The sequence below is a fragment of the Oncorhynchus keta genome, chromosome 5 (assembly GCF_023373465.1).
Source record: "Oncorhynchus keta strain PuntledgeMale-10-30-2019 chromosome 5, Oket_V2, whole genome shotgun sequence".
NCBI lineage: Eukaryota > Metazoa > Chordata > Actinopteri > Salmoniformes > Salmonidae > Oncorhynchus > Oncorhynchus keta.
This window is the reverse complement of record NC_068425.1, coordinates 11,709,980-11,730,620: the sequence shown is the minus strand read 5'-3', so window position 1 is coordinate 11,730,620 and position 20,641 is coordinate 11,709,980. Positions and strand designations below refer to the sequence as shown.

General features: G+C 44.2%; 1 protein-coding gene and 1 long non-coding RNA gene across 5 annotated transcripts in view; one reads left to right on the top strand and one right to left on the bottom strand.

Moving 5' to 3' along the window:
• The window catches only part of LOC118370824 (V-type proton ATPase 116 kDa subunit a 1-like), a 25,685-nt gene extending 8,299 nt beyond the window's left edge, over positions 1-17,386 (bottom strand). The window contains exons 1-19 of one of the 4 annotated variants that reach the window (XM_035755989.2): positions 17,088-17,386; positions 15,479-15,652; positions 13,444-13,522; positions 13,229-13,326; positions 12,985-13,125; positions 12,213-12,295; positions 11,028-11,154; positions 9,981-10,063; positions 9,758-9,851; positions 6,352-6,564; positions 5,133-5,283; positions 4,632-4,771; positions 3,366-3,535; positions 3,159-3,249; positions 2,888-3,006; positions 2,445-2,661; positions 2,195-2,302; positions 1,974-2,084; positions 58-75 (exon numbers count right to left, since the gene is read on the bottom strand). In XM_035755989.2, the coding sequence (XP_035611882.1) occupies positions 58-75; positions 1,974-2,084; positions 2,195-2,302; positions 2,445-2,661; positions 2,888-3,006; positions 3,159-3,249; positions 3,366-3,535; positions 4,632-4,771; positions 5,133-5,283; positions 6,352-6,564; positions 9,758-9,851; positions 9,981-10,063; positions 11,028-11,154; positions 12,213-12,295; positions 12,985-13,125; positions 13,229-13,326; positions 13,444-13,522; positions 15,479-15,595 (2,160 nt within the window). In that variant the 5' untranslated portion in view covers positions 15,596-15,652; positions 17,088-17,386. The remainder of the gene's footprint in view (positions 1-57; positions 76-1,973; positions 2,085-2,194; positions 2,303-2,444; positions 2,662-2,887; positions 3,007-3,158; positions 3,250-3,365; positions 3,536-4,631; positions 4,772-5,132; positions 5,284-6,351; positions 6,565-9,757; positions 9,852-9,980; positions 10,064-11,027; positions 11,155-12,212; positions 12,296-12,984; positions 13,126-13,228; positions 13,327-13,443; positions 13,523-15,478; positions 15,653-17,087) is intronic. The other 3 variants (XM_035755990.2, XM_035755991.2, XM_035755992.2) reach the window with 3 other exon arrangements.
• LOC118370826 (uncharacterized) lies at positions 14,357-20,641 on the top strand. Its single transcript, XR_004822878.2, has 3 exons — positions 14,357-14,726; positions 15,063-15,233; positions 20,101-20,641. It is a non-coding gene; the product is annotated as an uncharacterized LOC118370826 (long non-coding RNA).

Here is a 20,641-nt window from a genome sequence, read left to right as displayed (position 1 = left end):
CATAGAGAGACTAGCAAGACATGCGCTTTGGGTAAGGGGATGGGGTGCTTGGCTTACCACTTCCTCCTCGGTGGCCTTGAAAGCGATTGACAACGAGTTAGGTTTGTTAGTGGCAGGACAACAGAACACAGTGATGAGAGAAACAAGAGAAAACAATGACATTAAACATAGGAAGATGTATAATATAGAGAAGGTAATTAGGTGTTGCAGTCATCACAGGCATTGGATCAAAACTACTGACAAAGTTTCTTAAGTGGCTGCATAAAAACATTAGGGCACTGGTATCTAGGTGATGCATAACCATGCATTTGTGCATGCCTAGTACTGTGACAACATTCTACTGTGACATTTCCAGATATATCTATAGGCCTTTGGTCTTTGGCATATTGTTGTTGTGTGTGTTTCTGTGGTTGCTAGGGGAGACAGTGATGGGGAATGTAATGACCAACGGGGTTGGTGACCCACTTCTGACAGTGACAGCAGGTGGGACTGGGCTGTTTGGGTTACACCCTGCTCAGCTATTCAGGAAGGCTGGTTAGAAAAAAGGCAAACTAAAGCTTTAGCCTAGTTAACGGTAATAAAGCAATTTACCATATCGCAGACCAAAGACGGTATTTCTCAATTTAACACAAATTAATGAATTAAGCTCTGTCGTTTAGGATTAACATGGTTAGCATAATTTGGATACTTGACCAGATGACCGGAGCAGTTTATAGGCAGGAATTCATTAAAGGTGGCCTGTTATAATGAGTTCCTCCATGTTAAAACAGAAATGCTATATTTAGGGAGAGGGAGGAGCTGCACAACTCTAAACACAAACGCTGTCTGGTAAGTGAACTGGAAATACACTATGCAATTAATAAATGGCTTGAAAGAGATTGCATGGTGATACATGCAACCACTGCAATTCATTCAGCCTTTTGTTAATGAGCCAGAGCTCACATTATCAACATGCGATGTAACATGGCTCTAAAACGTCTTGGAAATGAATTTTTATTTTATTTTTTATTTTACCTTTATTTAACTAGGCAAGTCAGTTAAGAACAAATTCTTATTTTCAATGACTGCCTAGGAACAGTGGGTTAACTGCCTGTTCAGATTTGTACCTTGTCAGCTCGGGGGTTTGAACTTGCAACCTTCCGGTTACTCGTCCAATGCTCTAACCACTAGGCTACCCTGCCACCCCAACATATTAGAATTAAAAGATTTGTTCCTGCACAGCCCCGTCCACTGAGTCCAAAACCTTAGAGTTTATAGTGGCATGGACTGTAGACTAACATTGCTAAATAAAGTAACCTCCAATCAAATAAAAGTCCTCTCCACTTTAAAGTCAACAATGATAGGAGAGGAATCTGTTTGAGGGGCTTTGAAAGCTGCTCTATAAATCCTGGGTCCTGGAACCATAAAAGAGCAAACTGTTTGTAAACAGCCATAACTGCTTCCTGAGAGCTACAGAAACAAACTGACAGCCTGTCTGGTTTGAGGTTCACAGGAGGCTATTGTATCGTTTCATATGTTTATCAGAAACTCCTGAAAAGGTGAGGGAGAGAACACAGAACACTCCCACAGACTTGATTCAGTGTGACTGTTTACTGTCTAAAAATTCAACTACATTTTTGTAGGTATTACAATAACGCACATGTTGAGTAATAAGATAAGTGCTGGATTAGCTTTGTGGTCCGTTTCATTTGCTCCTGCCATATCCCACTTCTATAATGAATACATATTCTATGCTACTGTTGGTGAAGCAGGGAATATGAGAGCTCTGGTAATGTAAAGTAAATGGGTTGGGTTTCTATATGTGGCTGATGACTCAAGGTTACTCCATCTGGGCTCGGTCTGGATCATATTGCCTACAGCAGTATCTAATGGAGTCCGCCATTGGGCCAACATTATAATAGACTACTCTGGTCACATACTTCATATATGCTAGGCCAACAGAGTGGAGGCTAGGGGGCATCCTGGTTTCTCACCTCATGCTCGTCGTTCTCCGAGTGCTGGGAGAGCTGGTCATGCTGGATGATCTCAGCCTGGTCCTCCGTGGGGCCGTTTCCCACCCGGATCCCTCCAAAGTTCTGGGTGCCCTGGAGGAACAGACAAGAGGACGACAGGGGTTATTGCTGGGGTCACAAACTCTACACTCCAGATCCCAATGGAACAAGTGTGTGTGGGAGGGCAGATGTTACTACAGTACCAAGTTCTTCTTCCAGAGGTACTGTCGCCGCAGAACCAGGGTTTTCACTATCAACATACAGGGAACACACGCCAGGGCTATCAACACCAGCAGCGTCTGAATAACCATCTGTGGAGGGGAAGGACAAGAGAACGAGGGATGTTAGATGCGTATGGGGCATCACACATTATCCCACCAGAAAATGGCTCCCTCAAATTGTTTTTTTTATAAAGGACAGATTGACAGATGAAAGGATGGATGGAATGATCACCTGTCCTCTGTAGAGGGGCTGGTTGGTGGGGTCATTATAGTTGAACAGGAACATGTTGATGAAGGCGATGAGAAGACTGGGAGCATTTCTGGAGGTGTGAGCGTCGTAGGCCAACCACTTATAGAAGACCAGGATGACCAGGTAGCCAAACAGACTGGCCATGAACACAATCTCTGGGATGAAGCCCAGGTAGATGTTCAGGGGTTTTTTGAAATACCTTCAGAAAACAACAAGACATGTTCACCATCAGATAAAATAGTCATGTAGACAGGAAACAAACTGTCATGGTTCCTTAAAAAGTTAGTTTGGGATAAAAAATAAAAAAGCGCCCCACCACTTGTTTTGGTAGACAGCAGAGGGATAAGGATGGGGAAATATAAACCCTTTCAAATTCATAGACAGTGCTCTATATACAAGGACTGTAGCTTCTAAGCGTGACTCACAGGTGGTTGAAGAGACTGAGAGACACTCCAAACAGCATGTGGATGACCCCCAGGATCACTGACATCTTCATCTTGAAGGAGTTGAGGAAGGTCAGCTTGTTGGTGGCAATGTTCCAGATCTGAAGAACACAGTCAAACAGTTATAAGACAATGAAATCAGGATGATAGAAATGTAACATATTACAATGATCAAAATAACACTTTTTTAGCTCACTATCCATCTTTATTGTAAGGGGGTTTCAGCTTGTTGTCACAGAGACTGAGTACTCACTGGGTCAATGCCAATGGGGTAAGGTCCATTGAAGACTCCTCTTACTGCAGGGTCCAACTGTAAAACCTTGTTTTCATCCAGTGTCTGAAACCTGAGAACATCAAACATGGCATGAATCATCACTTCAGAGGGCACTGCCAACAAGGTACAGGAAGTAAACTAATCTAATCCACAGACAGTACGAGACCGATAGAGAGGGATACTTACGACCAGGTGAGGTTGTTAGTGCGGGGGTCGAACATGGGCCTGACGCTCCAACCAGAGCCAAACAGGTTGAGGGACTTGGAGAAGCAGTCGTTGTAGATGATGCCGGTGTAGATCGAGAAGATGCCCATCAGTAGGATGATGTAGCGCCCAGCAAACACCATGCTGAACATCTACACAGACAGGAAGTGATACTGTTTGAATCTAACACCATGTTGAACATCTACAACCGCAGACAGGAAGTGACACGTTACACTGTTAGAATCAAACTATGGCCACGTTCTGTTGCAAAACACTGTAGAATGTTGCAGGCAGAAAAAACATAAATAGTGCTGTTACGGATACAGTTATCCTGTGTCTGTGTGTATCCTGTGTGTGTGTTTCTTTTCTCTCCTTCTCCCCTCACAGGTGAAAATCATCACTCCCCAATCAATCATCAATCAGAAGACACACCTCCTCCTATTTCCTGACCTATCACAGTTCCTTCCCCATGGTTTAAAAACCCCATCATTTGTTTGTTCTAGAGCTCAGCTCAATCTCTCTGTAATGCCATGTCCGTAGGTCTCTGTGGTTCACTCTCGCTTTGTGTCTTAACCTCTCTTTTGTTTAAAGCACTTCATAGCACTTTGTCATCACCTGTGAGTATTATTTTTGGTTATGGTATTTGTTTGTTGCTGGTGGGAAAAGGGGGAAACCAAGACAAGTCGCCCATGGGCATACACTACCCGTAGGTGAACTTTGTTAAATACACTAGTTAGAACTGGGCGGACCACCCACTGTATTTTTGGTTAGTTAGTTAGCTGTTGTTAAAGTAGGCTAGTCTAGCTTAGGGGTGTGTTTTTGTATACTTGTTTCTTTCCTTGGGTCCAGCTCAGCCCCTTTTCCTGCCCCCCCCCCATTACCGTGTGTTTATAAATAAACCTAGAGTTTGACGGTAGATTTCTGTTGTCGTGGTTATTTCGTTCACACTTTTACTTTGTCACAATAATAATTTGCATGAGTTGTGTTACGGGTTTCATTACCATCCCCCCTAGACCGTCGGGCCAAAAGTGATTCGTAACAAGTGCCGAAGTGATTCCTTATTCTACATGTCAGAGGCATGTTTGTTCTACATAGAATATTTTTATCAGAATGTTCCAAAATATTGCGTCCTGCTGAATGCGCACCACGCCGAACATCCGCAGACCAAAAAATTATACTTTACACACTGTTAGAATCTGGTGAGGGATGGAGCTGATGGGCTGATGGCAGGGGTAGTGATCTCCCTACCTCGTTGTCGTTCTTCTGGGCGACCAGGCGGCTCTCTCTCAGGACCAGGTAGAGGGCAGCGCAGGTCATGAGCACCCCGTGGCCCAGGTCCCCAAACATGACAGCGAATAGGAAGGGGAAGGTGATGATGGTGTATGGGGCTGGGGACAGGGAGGGAATCATGAGCGTACACATTGTGGAATGGGAGAGTGAACCCACCCAAGCTCACACCGACACACGTACCAGTGATACACAATACAGCATGATCGACAGTGATGGGGTGATAATGGGGGAAATAGACTTGGCACCAGGGGTGAACATTTATCACCTGCTTTGGCTCAGTGATCTAGCCAGCTGGATACATAGACATTATGCGAGTTATGAGATCCCTACCAAATAAAAGTCTGCTGCCTAGTGAGGTACATGAAACAACAATGCCTATCATTTGAACAATAGGTAGTTGAATGATAAAAGGGGAATAAAGGATAGCGAGAGGAGGTTGATCGTGTCAGATGTGGTTACCTGGGTTCATCTCGCGGTAGTTGCCGATACCGTAGGCGTCTACGATGTTCTGGAAGCCCGAGGTGAACTTGTTGGTCTTGTTGAAGGTGGGCGGGGTCTGCTTAGTCTGCATCCTGTTGAGGATGGAGGGGACGGTGGAACCACTCTTCTCCTGGAGACCAAGACAGAAAGACAGTCAGAGAAACACTCAGAATGGTCAGGAGGACAACAATAGAGCTCTGTTAACCTCTACAGGGAGTTGAGTTATTCAGCCCTACAAGGCATTGAGAACAGCAGGAGTTGCCCTGCCTGCTCAATCTCCCATGAATGTGTCTAACAAAGGGATGTTGCATTGTTCCAGCCAGAGTTTGACTGTCAGCTGGCCTGGGATCTCCTCAGCACTGCTTTCCCCATTAGTCTGTAGACTGGGACCTTCCATACCGCCATCACTAAAAGTTCTGCAACAACGTCTTCAATAAATCAGATTAATATGACAGGTTCATTTCCACAGCTGGTTTGGAGATGAATCTATCATACTAGATGTATCATCTGATCTCCCACGCCTGCTGTGTGTGAAAGACAACAGCTTGTCCAAGGGATGGTCCGATGGCTGAGGTAGAAGCAGAATCATTGTGTGTATATTGAGGGCAGTATGTCCCGGTGTTTGTCAACGAGGCACATGGTGTAAAAAAAGCCTGGTGGGATAAATGCAGCATGGAGACTGAATGCTGTGCGTGACAGGGTTAAGCCCTTACTGGCATGAACAGGGCAACATAACAGGACTACAGAAGAGGACAGGACTACAGAAGAGGACAGACAGCATGACATCCTGATACCGCTGGAATCTAGCCTCATGATGGGTGTAAAATCCTCACATACCCAGCACTCACGCAGTGCCTCTCCATGTCCTGTTAGCACCGTCTCTCAGTCTGGATCTGTTACGACTTAATGGCCTAGCAGAGTCCAGGCATAATGGCCTCAAAGCTGAGTTAACTGGTGACTATGAGGCTCGCTGGTTCGTAATGTCTTAATGCTACGGTGTCCTCCATCAAATGAACTTGACCTAAACAGTATAACAGACATGTGCCATTAAATAGATATGGAATGAACCCATTCCCACTATTTTCAACCAGAGCCCTATGGACTCTAAAAAGGTAATAGGGTGCTATTTGGGACGCAACTTAAAACTTCCTGTAACTCCCCCATGCCTCTAGTCGAGACGGGTGTCCTCTCGACTCACCGTGCCTCTCCGCAGGGCGAACTGGATTGAGTCCATGTCTGACACGGGGCACCACACCTCAGCGATCAGACACTTCTGGGTGACATCGATGTTGCACAGGTTCAGGGTGTGGTAGATCGCCTTCATCTTCCTCACCTTGATGAACCACACCCTGACGGTCTTGGCTGCAGCCTGCAGAACCCGCTGTCTGTGGTCCTCAGTCTGGTTCAGCACCTGCAGCGGGGAGGGAGATCAGAGTTTGAGATATGAAGACAAGATGCGACTAGGATGCTACTGTAGTTGAAACCTTGTGTGGCTGTGGTCAGAACATATCCAGCTGTGTAACTAGCTCAGGTGCTCTGTCCTAGACAGTCTACCGACTGTTCAAGTTTGAATTCAGTTCTCAATTAACACAGTCGCACTCAGCATTTAAACAAAAAAAGGTATGCGCCTAAACTGACCTCAACTGGAAAACAGATGCAGGCCTAGATGTAGGCCAGAGTCGGAGACTGTGGAATCAGGACAATCCTCTAGTAGTTTCCACTCAAAGCTAGAATTGTGTGGGGAGTGGCATTGGTCTACATAGTGTGCCTTCCCTACATGCCCAGAACAGCATGTGCTGTTACAATGAATCAGGTTCCCCTTCTTATTTGTGGAGGTGGTTCACATTAATAGAAGGCTTTGCTGGACAGTGTGCACTATGTGATCAGGTTTGATAAGGGGTTATATCAGACCCAGCGTAGCAGGGTTTCCCGTAAGAGCCGGCGGAGGCGTTCTCAGGTATGCAGCACTGACTCATATCAAGTTAATGTCTTATGATCAGCGGATTGCTAACATGCCGCTACCCTACACCCACTCTCGCCCACGTTGTCGAAACCCTCTCACACCCACAAACACACTGTTCACTCCCAAACTAGCGGGCCTTGCCCCCTCCACCCTCGCCCTTCGCTTGTCGACGACTATCCCGCCCCCGTAGCGACGGGCATAACAGTGGACCCTCAAACAGCGAGGCAAGCATTCCCAGGCACTTACTGGCAATGAGAGGATGTTAACATTTCTGGCAGACAGGGGGCCTGCCAAACGTAATGCAGAGTCTCTCACGCTGTCCACACTGGAGTCTGTAACTAATCCTGAACCACAGAGATTCTCAACACACACACCACTGAAGCACACACACACACACACCACTGAAGCACACACACACACACACCACTGAAGCACACACACACACCACTGAAGCACACACACACCACACACACACACCACTGAACTGAAGCACACACACACCACTGAAGCACACACACCACTGAAGCACACACACCACTGAAGCACACACACACACACCACTGAAGCACACACACACACACCACTGAAGCACACACACACACACCACTGAAGCACACACACACACACCACTGAAGCACACACACACCACTAAAGCACACACACACACACCACTGAAGCACACACACACCACTGAAGCACACACACACACACCACTGAAGCACACACACACACACACACACACACACACCACACACACACACACACCACCACTGAAGCACACACACACACACACACCACTGAAGCACACACACACACACCACTGAAGCACACACACACCACTGAAGCACACACACACCACTGAAGCACACACACACCACTGAAGCACACACACCACTGAAGCACACACACACACACACCACTGAAGCACACACACACACACACCACTGAAGCACACACACACACCACTGAAGCACACACACACACACCACTGAAGCACACACACCACTGACACACACACACACACACACACACCAAGCACACACACACACACACACCACTGAAGCACACACACCACTGAAGCACACACACCACTGAAGCACACACACCACTGAAGCACACACACCACTGGGCGTCTATCTATCAGAGATAAGTGCATTGTGAGTGATTTATTAAAACATTTTTATTTTTACTTCAAGCTAAGCCCATTCCTGAGAATGTGAGTAGTAAATGTGGTCACTATGTGAGTGTGGGTGGCTAATTGGCTGAACTCTGTGTAAACCACCCTGATGATCAGCTGGTTTCCCATATGCAAGGCGAGTGAGGGTTCCTCCTAGCCAAACAAGGAAAGGATGCCTCCTGTCCATCCAAGTGCAAATCGTCTGTGCCACCAGACTACGTAGGGCTTTGGAGCAGAACTGGGTATTCCCAGAGGGAGTATTGCGTTTCTCTTCGTATAGGGATGGTGTTGCACCATACACTGCTGCTGTTCCATGGAAGGCTAAACTGAAGTTCTGTCTGTGTGGGCTGGACTTCTAAAGACCACAGCTCACATGTTGCTCAACAGCTGCAAAAAACAGAAAACACTGAGACAGGCATTGTTCCTGGGTCACCAGACACAGCTGGCACAAGGAGACAGGGTGTTAGACACTGGATTATAATACCAAAGAGGTGGTGTTTGTGTTGGGATTGGCCTTCACTCCCAGTCCCGTGCCTGTTTTTGCCCCGCTTTAGAGCGGTGAGTCACTGTGCCAGGTTTAGAGGTGCTCTTCCAAAGGCAGGCCAGAGGCAGATCCAGTTCAGCCACCTCATGGGCCTGGCACGGCACGAGTGACAACCGTTTCTGACCTCTCCCTGTAGCTTTTTCACACCCAGCTCCACCCAGCCCATTGATGCCGACGCCCACTACCACCGAAGAGGTTGAGTGAGTCAAACACTGAAGCCAGAACGTTTGAGATATGAACACTGCAAACAGACAGAAGTTAACTCAATTTGAAGGCCTCCCTAATGTGATCAACAAACATATCCTCTGTGGTTGTGTGATAAAATATCTATTACTGCAACACTGCTGGGGGAACTAATCTGGTATCAGTCTTTCCCTCCACTTCATCATAATTTGGCTGAGGGCTTGATGGCTCAATAGAGAGGAAATGGCAGAAAGAGGAACTGAAACTTCCGCAGACATTGAAGCAGCAAGACGCAGAGCAAGAATCCTGACTACGCAAAAGTCTAACGTTATCAGAAAGTTAAATAAAGGTCTATCCAAAAAGCACATCAAAAGATGACCCATGTCATGTTGGAAAATAGAAAGAAGGTTTCTTTCCTCAAACTAATGACTAAAAACACCTTTGAGTTAGCCACATACCTCATGTGGTTACCTACCACTCCCCTCCACCACAGCCTCTGGCAGCTGAGTATACAGTTACAGGCAAAACAGAACACTAATCAGAAGCCATGATAGAGCCCAGATCAAGTTCACAATGAAAACAGATGAAATATTGAGGAACTAATTCACTTGAAAATGTAAGGATCTGTTAGATTTAATTTATGTAACAAGACATGATGTAAATATCTGTTAGTTTTGGCTGACGAGCTGACTGTGTGGACTCCCTGTCTGTGTTACAATAGGCCAGGCAGGTCGTACCATCTGCAGGTCATCGATACGAGTGGCCACCCCTGCAGCCATCTCCTTCCTCTCCTGGGGGGTCTCTGGACAGGGGTACAGTGACGCTCGGAACCTGAGAGGTGAAGGAGAGAGGGTTGATCAACCCAGAGTGCCTGGAGCGGAACAGAAAACCAATTACAACATTCCTCTGTCTAGATTAGTTAGCGTTTCTTGAATTTCTCAACCAATCATAGCCCCTTACCCTTCACATATCTTCTTAACCCGAGTCTTCAGCTGATCTCCTTGGAAGAATATGATGAAGACAGACTTATAGACCTGGTCACCCTGTAGGGAAAACATATCAACAGGAGTTAACATTTACATTACATTTAAGTCATTTAGCAGACGCTCTTATCCAGAGCGACTTACAAATTGGTGCATTCACCTTATGACATCCAGTGGAACAGCCACTTTACAATAGTGCATCTAAATCTTTTAAGGGGGGTGAGAAGGATTACTTTATCCTATCCTAGGTATTCCTTAAAGAAGTGGGGTTTCAGGTGTCTCCGGAAGGTGGTGATTGACTCCGCTGTCCTGGCGTCGTGGGGGAGTTTGTTCCACCATTGGGGGGCCAGAGCAGCGAACAGTTTTGACTGGGCTGAGCGGGAACTGTACTTCCTCAGTGGTAGGGAGGCGAGCAGGCCAGAGGTGGATGAACGCAGTGCCCTTGTTTGGGTGTAGGGCCTGGAGGTACTGAGGTGCCGTTCCCCTCACAGCTCCGTAGGCAAGCACCATGGTCTTGTAGCGGATGCGAGCTTCAACTGGAAGCCAGTGGAGAGAGTGGAGGAGCGGGGTGACGTGAGAGAACTTGGGAAGGTTGAACACCAGACGGGCTGCGGCGTTCTGGATGAGTTGTAGGGGTTTAATGGCACAGGCAGGGAGCCCAGCCAACAGCGAGTTGCAGTAATCCAGACGGGAGATGACAAGTGCCTGGATTAGGACCTGCGCCGCTTCCTGTGTGAGGCAGGGTCGTACTCTGCGGATGTTGTATGAGCATGAACCACCTACTAGTTAAGTGAAGAGGAGACTAAACATTGCCTTATAGAGCAGAAATATCACTATCATAAAGAGTATGGGTGAGGTAGCATGAATAAGGAGATCAATGGCACTCATATGACAATCACAATGTCACCAAGCGGTCATGGTACAACAGTATACCACTGAATAGGTCACACAAAATCCTGCACAGTTTTTGTTCCCCTAATCCCTCCAGATGATTATACTAGTATCAGTGTGAATAGTTACTGACCGTGGCAGGGTCCTCCAGTGAGTCCTCAATGTCTGCCTGCCTCAGGAACACGTTGCCACGGCAAACCCTCCACAGCATCCTCTCAAACGTAGGGATGCGCTCCCTGCTGATCACCCCAGCAACAAACCTACAGGAGGACGATAAGGCATGGATCAGCATTTACAGTAGAATAGCTACAAAATGCATCTCATCTCAAAATAAGGTGTTTGATATTTGCAATGAGTCAGGTCCCTAAATGGCAGCTCAAGTTGGAGCTGATCCAAGATCAGTCTGTAATGCAATGGCATTGCAGAATGAAACCTGGGCACATAAGGACAGAGGTCATTGATTTTGTTTGTTCACACTGGTGATGGGCGCACTACTGATGAAAACATCCTCTCTGGATAGTGGTGGATATAGGAATGGGAGCTGAGGGCATGGGAGCCATGGAGGAGCATCTAACAGACATCAGATGGGAAGCCCTAGGGCCTTGGGACACTGCATCTGTACAAAGCAATCCATTAAAAAATTAGCGCTAAACTTTGCCACAACCACAGTATTGAGCTATTTTAGTTACGGTTTTTGGAGAATTATTTTTTCACCCCATTTTCTGTTGAAATTGTCCCCGATTTGCTTACACTTTATGACATTTAATCAAATCTATTTTCTTTGCCTCTGTCTGCAAATAGATGACAAACTTTGATGTCCCCCTCTTCTAGAATGCATGTGTCCACGTATCCATTTTGTGTTGCTGGTGTTTGCATGCTATGTAAACTGCTTATCATCAGTCTGATTTGTCTATCTGCTCACTCTGTCCACTACTGAAGACAGAACCCTGATAAACAGAGCTACATCTTACTGCCAGGCAACATGCTAGAGTGGTAACACCTGTAGTAGTACTGGCCTCTTATCAACCATTAAAAGTCATTAGGAAACAATTGTCCACCGATACTGACAGGGCATGTGGGCTGTCAGCTTAGGGACGGAGTACGCAGAGAGACACAGAGCACCGCTGCACACACTCCGTCAAGTGACCTTTAGAGGCCCAACTAATCTGACAGCCTGAGCTTGTGTGGGCCAAACCATTTAGGTGTTACACTGACTGACTCCACCTCCAGGAAGTAATGTAATGACAGTCTTTTCATTGACCTTTAAGTCTTGAGGAGATGGCTAATGCATCCTTAATAGAGTGGACCAAGGACTCACCCCAGTCTGAGAGGAGGACGGGTCCCTACTTCAGCGGGATCCATCAGGGTCGACGACTCCTCCAGCAGATTGGGGTCCTCCATCTGCAGCGGGGTGGAGAGAATGAAAACCAACACACTTAGACCAAGATATTTTCAGCCAATTAGACATATGATAAAAAAGCATTAGCAATGCATCCCTGTTTTCAGGAACAACTGGCTTGCTTTGTTGGGGAACTATTTACACCCTGGGAAGGTTTGACAGTTCAGTGGGCAGGAGCATGATATTGAACACAGGCCAGGCTCTTCATAAAACATAGCAAACAGCTAGCTAGGGTTTATATGAAGAGTAAATTATTGGCAAAAAAGGCTACACATTCAGCTGAATGATTTACCCCCATGCAACCTCATAAGCGCTTGTAAAATAGGCGATAACATTAAGTTCAAGTAGCTTTGCTTGCAAACTCAGTGGAGTGGAGTTGATGCAGGTCAAAAGTACAGACAGTAGGTAGTCTCGTCTCTGTCATATGTGAATGACTATCTGTGTATGGCATATTACTCTGCTATGTAACCTAGGTGCATCTTTAAACTTGAATAACTGGTCTGGGGTTGGGGATGTAATTACCAAACCGTTATAAATACACAAGCCAATTGTTACCATATACTGTACAAACGATGCAGACATCTGACCCATACTAAGTTAACATAATCCTATGATTCACTATGATGTCCGCAAGGGGCCTAGTCAGTAAGGCAGGCACAGAAACGCTGTGAATATATAGCGAATTGTGTACAGTGGAGTTGACCTCGTCGAAGAATTGTTGGGTGCGGCGCAGGATATGCTTGAGCTCCGTCAATTCTAGGAAGTTCTTCTTCAGGGCCTCCTGGTTGGTGTTTATCTCCTTCAGCTCATTCTCCAGCTTCTCAAAAGTGGCCTATAGAGACAGAGTGTGATGGGGGAGTTAGTGAGCTGGGGACATGGTGAGTTGAGCACTTTGTAACCAGAGTGGATTCTTAGTGAGAACGGAGTGAAGTTACCTCCAGGTCAATCATGTCCCTAGGGAGGGGGACCTCTGGGTTCTCTCCCGTATCCACCATTGGAATGTTGGCTTTCTTGATCTCCTTCTCCACAAACCCTGTGAGAGAGCGAGATGACTGGGTCTGAGTAGGGATAACTAATAGCAGTGATACTGTTGTAAATATGGGGGAGTATAATGAGTGAAGCAATGGGTTAAACACTTGAGCTCACTCACGAAGCTTGCGGTCCATCTCCTCACATCGACGCACTTCATTGACAAACTTGCGCTGAAACACGTTCACGTCTGGGTTCAACTGTAATGCAAACATGTAAACTATTCAAAACCTTTTGCCATCGCAGGGATAAAAAATGCCTTCAATCCATTTGCCATTATCTGTCATATACAACTAGAGACAAACATTGTGTTGTAACACTCAGATGCATTCAAAGAAATTGTAGCTTAGGCTACTTCTATAAAAATGCAATAACTTATCCAGGAAACCTCAGAGCGAAAACAGCATTGCTAATATCTTCTGAAAACAGCTAACTGGTGTCCGCACTATCATTTGATCTTATGAATGAGGAGAGGTAATACAACCAAATAAAGGGTATAATAACAACATACTGGGTACAACAGCTAGTCCCTTTCAGTGTTTCCCCTAGGATTTCTTTCAGAACGTGTGGCAACGTTGGTGTGGGGGATGGGGAGTATGTCCTTATGCTGGGGCAGTCTGGGGGCATGCACGACCGTGAGTTTTTTGGGGGGAGAACGACTGAGAAATTCACTTTGTGACTTTTTTTAAAAGGACATTTTACGGCAAAATGCATTGAAGTTCAATTATGTTGACACCATCTAAAATATAATTTTCCCTTTAAAAGCACTATAGCCTATCTGACGCAGCATAGCAGCTTCTAATACATTGGCTGAAACATGGCATTGCCCATCTGTATTTACCTAATTGAAAAACACCTAGGAATCAATGAGTCAAATGCTACAAATATACACTGAGTGTACAAAACATTAGGATCACCTGCTCTTTCCATGACACTGACCAGGTAAATGCTATGATCCCTTATTGATGCCACCTGTTAAATCCACATCAATCAGTGAAGTGGGGGAGACAGGCTAAAGTAGGGACAATTGACTATGGACTGTGTATGTGTGCAATTCAAAGGTTGAATTGGTAAGACAAAATATTTAAGTGCCTTTGAATGGGGTATGGTAGTAAGCGCCAGCTGCATCCGTTTTAGTGTCAAAAACTGCAACGCTCAACAATTTCCTGTGTGTATCAAGACCACCCAAAGGACATCGAGCCAACTTCACACAACTGTGGGACGCATTGGATTCAACATTGCTCAGCATCCCTGTGGAACGCTTGACACCTTGTAGAGTCCATGCCCCAACGAATTGAGGCTGTTCAGAGGGAAAATGGGCTGCAACTCAATATTAGGAAGGTGTTCCTAATGTTTTGTACACTAACTCCAGGGTTTTTTCTGGAACAAAATGGGGCTTAGGTGGTGAGTGTGGATGTGGTCAGTAGCAACTTCTCCAACAGAACATTTGAGGCCCTCTTGGCTACAGAGACAAGTTTTCCTGCAATTCTACACATTTTGCAATGTTCTTATGCTATCGGAGTGATTCAAACATTTTAATTAATGGGGGCCCCCATGCCCCCCTTTTCTCTTAAATTCTCCAACTGTCATCTTTATTTTGGTGATTGTTAGTTCTCAAATATGATCTTGTAAAAAAATGTTTAGATCCATTATATTTCCTACATACTTCTTCAGGTTTTAGTAATTTATGTTTAAATTAAAACATTGTCTCATCACAAAAATGTATAATAATATTTTTAGGGGAGTGGCGGCAACGATTTAGCAGCAGCGGCCCGCTGAATATGGGAAACACTGCCTTATCGTCTTCCCCCACACCATATGATCCCAGGAGGGATGTCATGTGTGAGCTTTCCCATGCTCAGCCTAAAGGGTCAGCTACGGGCACATGATGAAAATGCTGCAGACGCCAAGGTATGTGCTTTCACAACCATCTGACTGATTCGATATTACTACAACAGACTACCATATTCATCTACCTCCTTCCTGAGTTTGTCCTTTGTTAACAGCCATACATTACACTGCTCTAGACCTATATAGCCTGAAGATGGATTGACAAGCAGAATAGCACTCAAAATAAGAAAAGAGAGATAATAAGCGTAGTCTAGCTCTAAAGCATCACAATGAGGAATGGAAAAAGAGAAGCCTGAACGACTCACATCACGGAATTGCACCATTCCAATCTCTCCCAATTCGCTGACACAGCAGTAGGCAGACTCTGATTGGAGGTAGAGCTGGGCCAGAGTCATCTCCTCACTTCTGAAGAGTTCCCCCATGATGGCGTAGTGTGGTGCACCTGCTCAGTGATCAATGGGATCCTCCTGGATATCTAGCTAGGGTCAAAAAGATTGAAAACACAGTAAACAGGAGAAGCTGAGTTCCACCAGAAGGAATGAGCCTCCAATGTTTTCAGAAAGACAGCCAACTCTGAGAATACATTGCCAAGGGAGTTCCCTTGTGTTGCTTCCTTTCACAATACAATAGCCTTAACTTTTTGATTTGAAGTGTAATTTCAGAGAAAAAGATATTGGCATAGACCAAGAAATAATAAATAAATAAACATTCTGTATTAGTGATGGTTTATACTTAAGCGAGGAGCAGGCATGTTTCAGAAAAAAATCTAACATCTAGCACCCATAAACGTTGCAGGAATTCAGTTTGGCTCATTAGTCATTTTGTCATGAAATTGGGGAGCCACTCTTCAAGAACCATAATACATGTAAAAGTACCATCATATGTGACAGTACGATCCTCATTTAGTTTAATCTCACAATAGGCCCCCCATCTCATTTTGTACAATCAATGACAGATTTTCGAGCCAAGCCTTTGAGTTTCTCAGTCTAGGGTGCAAAATGACTCAGGACAGACAACAGGTTCACACTATACTCATTAAAAGTAAATTAAACACACATTCATATGTTCTTGAAGTGCAAATGCCTCGAGTGCCATAACAGGTTTAGCTAGCTAGCTGTGGATTAAACCGTATCATGTGATCCGATTTGCCAGTCAAGCAGGATTACATCGTCAATATCAACACTAACCACAACGGTTGAACAACTAGTGGGGATACATTTAGCAAACGATATAATTGAAGTCCATGAAAGAGGGTCTCTTTAGTGGGGTCACTGCTTGCTTAGCATATCTGCATGACCAGTTGTCTGCATCCTTGGCAGCTCGAGTCAGGCAGTGAGTCTGATCTAACGTTAGTGTTTGTGTTTTTCGACAGTTGCTACTCGTTAACTAACGTTACATAAGAACAAAGCAGTTCGCTATAAAATTCGGTAGCCAGCGGTACAGTTAATTGTCACCGTATATCGACGATATGAACTGACAATTAATTGTACCGCTGGCTAACTGGCTAATTTAGCTAACTAACAAACATTAATAGCAAGCTAGCTAGTTAGCTAGGACGCAGGCGAAGCACTTGTTGGACCTCAAACTTTCTGGTAACGTACGCTGGCTAACGTTCAGCAAAAACAACAATGTTATATTAAAGTACAAAATTACTAGCTAACGTTCTTACTCGACTGACACTCAGGTTATTTGGCTATTTGACCTCTCTTGGCAGAAATCTAACTAATCTTAAATCATAGCTAGCATAGCAAGTTAAACATAGTTACGGTAACCGGATAACGTTATAGCGAGCTACTATGCGGTGAATGTTACTGAATCATCCGTAACGTTTGCTTTACTAGCTACAGGGGGAATATATATATTGGAAACAATGCTGGTATTGAACAAGTAATACTGTCACCAAACATTTCTTACTATTGTTGTAGCTAGCTACTAGTCCTCCGTTCCCGGCTCCCAGTTTTCAACGCTGTTCCACACACAGCGCTCAACGAAATATCAGCTGATCAGAGGCTTGGCTACAGCGCTTCTCGTCACCCATGCATAATATTGATGATCATGATGATGTACCCCTCAACTCATATAAAGATAACATCTAATTATTGGCATTCACGTTCAAATGTGTTATTTATCAGACGCTCTTATCCAGAGCGACATAAAGGAGCAATTAGGTTTACATTTCTTTCTTAGGGGCACACCAATTAAACGTGTCCAAGCAACAGATCTGGGTGCAGACCCGCCAACTCCAAATTCGAAGGATAAAACATAGTGACTTCAGAAAGTATTCCTACCCCTTAAGTTATTTTCTCATCCATCTACACACAAAACCCATAATGACAAAGTGAAAACATGTTTTAGACATTTTTAAAAAATAATTTATTGAAAATGGAATACAGAAATATCTCATTTACATAAGTATTCACACCCCTGAGTCAATGCACATTTGGAAGCGATTACAGCATGTTTCTTAAAAAAAATATTCAAGCTCTGTCAAATTGGTTGTTGATCATTGCTAGACAACCATTTTTAGGTCTTGCCATAGATTTTCAAGTAGATTTAAGTCAAAACTGTAACTCAACCACTAACATACACTGACTCTTGGTAAGCAACTCCAGTGTAGATTTGTGTTTTAGGTTATTGTCCTGCTGAAAGGTGAATTCATCTCCTAGTGTTTGGTGGAAAGCAGACTGAAACAGGTTTTTCTCTAGGATTTTGCCTGTGCTTAATTCCATAACATTTATTTTTTTATCCTGAAAAACTCCCCAGTCCTTAATGATTACAAGCATACACATAACATGATGCAGCCACCACTATGCTTGAAAAATTGGAGAGTGGTACTCAGTAAGGTGTTGTATTGGATTTGCCCCAAATATAACACTTTGTATTCAGGACAAAAAGTGTATTGTTTTAGAGATTTGTTATGCAGTTTTACTTTAGTGCCTTGTTGCAAACCGGATGCATGTTTTGGAATATTAGGTTCATATTGTGGAGTAACTACAATGTTGTTGATCCAGCCTCAATTTTCTCCTATCACAGCCATTAAACCCTGTAACTGTTTGAAAGTCACCATTGGCCTCATGGTGAAATCCCTGAGTTAGGAAGGTCGCCTGTATTTTTGTAGTGACTGGCTGTATTGATATACCATCCAAAGTGGAATTAATAATAACTTCACCATGCTCAAAGGAATATTCCATGTCTGCTTCTTTTTTTTTACCCATCTACCAATATGTGCCTTCTTTGCAAAGATTTGGAAAACTTCCCTGGTCTTTGTGGTTGAATCTATGTTTGAAATTCACTGCTCGGCTAAGGGACCTTACAGATACAGTTGAATTCTGAAGTTTACATACACTTAGGTTGGAGTCATTAAAACTCGTTTTTCAACCACTCCACAAATTTCTTGTTAACAAACTATAGTTTTGGCAAGTCGGTTAGGACATCAACTTTGTGCATGCCACAAGTCATTTTTCCAACAATTGTTAACAGACAGATTATTTCATTTATAATTCACTGTATCACAATTTCAGTGGGTCAGAAGTTTGCATACACTAAGTTGACTGTGCCTTTAAACAGCTTGGAAAATTCCAGAAAAGGATGTCATGGCTTTAGAAGCTTCTGATAGGCTAATTCATATAATTTGAGTCAATTGGAGGTGTACCTGTGGATGTATTTCAAGGCCTACCTTTAGACTCAGTGCCTCTTTGCTTGACATCATGGGAAAATCAAAAGAAATCAGTCAATTCCTCAGAAAAAAATTGTAGACCTCCACAAGTCTGGTTCAGCCTTGGTAGCAATTTCCAAACACCTGAAGGTACCATGTTCATCTGTACAAACAATAGTACGTAAGCATAAACACCATGGGACCACGCAGCCGTCATACTGCTCAGGAAGAAGATGCGTTCTGTCTCCTAGAGATGAACGTACTTTGGTGTGAAAAGTGCAAATCAATCCCAGAACAACAGCAAAGGACCTTGTGAAGATGCTGGAGTAAACCGGTACAAAAGTATCGATATCCACAGTAAAACGAGTCCTATATCGACATAACCTGAAAGGCCGCTCAGCAAGGAAGAAGCCACTGCTTCAAAACTGCCATAAAAAAGCTAGACTACGGTTTGCAACTGCACATGGGGACAAAGATTGTACTTTTTGGAGAAATGTCCTCTGGTCTGATGAAACAGAAATAGAACTGTTTGGCCATAATTACCATTGTTTTGTTTGGTGGAAAAAGGGGCAGACTTGCAAGCCGAAGAACACCATCCCAACCGTGAAGCACGGGGGTGGCAGCATCATGTTGTGGGGGTGCTTTGCTGCAGTAGGGACTGGTGTACTTCACAAAATAGATGGCATCATGAGGGGGGTGCAACTATGTGGATATATTGAAGCAACATCTCAAGACATAAGTGAACTGTACTTGTATGTGTGGGGTTCAGAGGTGATGAGGTCGTCATTCAAAAATCATGTAAACCCTATCATTGCACACAGAGTGAGTCCATGCAACTTCTGTCACTTGTTAAGCACATTTGTTTCTCCTGAACTTATTCAGACTTGCCATAACAAAGGGGTTGAATACTTATTGACTCAAGACATCTTTCATTCATTTCTAAAAATGTCTAAAAACATAATCCTACATTATACGGTATTGTGTATAGGCCAGGGACAACAAAAACATCTAAATGTATTACATTTTAAATTCAAGCTGTAACACAACAAAATGTGGAAAAAGACAATTGGTGTGAATACTTTCTGAAGGCATTGTATCTGACCATGAAGCAGAGGTTTGGGGCAAACGGAGCCATGTATTTATTCTAAATATATAGCTCTGGGGGCAACTATACCAACACCTAGTAATGTCTGTGATTGTGATGTGTCCCTCAATTGAATAAGTGCACGTAGAAGACTAGATACTGACATATTTCCTTTTCTCTTTCAACAGCTTGTTGCTAGTGTGTGTAGATGGGCCTGTCCTGTGTGAGTAAGTTGGTCTCTGGTGTGCCCATGCATGTGAGATTGCTGGCCTGCCTAATTGTGACTGGTCCAAAAATTTACCACGAACCCTGTAATGAAGAAAATGTATATTTGGAAACAGGAAAGGCCATAAATGTAAGGTTGAGTGACTGACTAGCATTGACCTGACAATAATGTGTTAGCTTACTGTCATTGGAATTGATTGCTGAAAACTGACAGTGTGCAACTTCACAACGTGGAGGGCCCATGAAGACAATATGCCCTCTGCTGGAGATCTAAACAACAGTGTAAATCACCATTATACTTTTCATCCTCTTTATGCAAGACATGTAGGATCCCAAGAAAGAGAGTCCATATTGCTTACAAATAGATTTCTATAAGGAGCCGATATTAAGGTGGGGTCTGTTTGGTCTGTCTACCACCGCCTACCTCAGAAACATAAATAACACTTGGACAAATATAGAGGATAAAAGTCTGTGTGTGTGTGTGAGTGTACTGCTATATTAAAT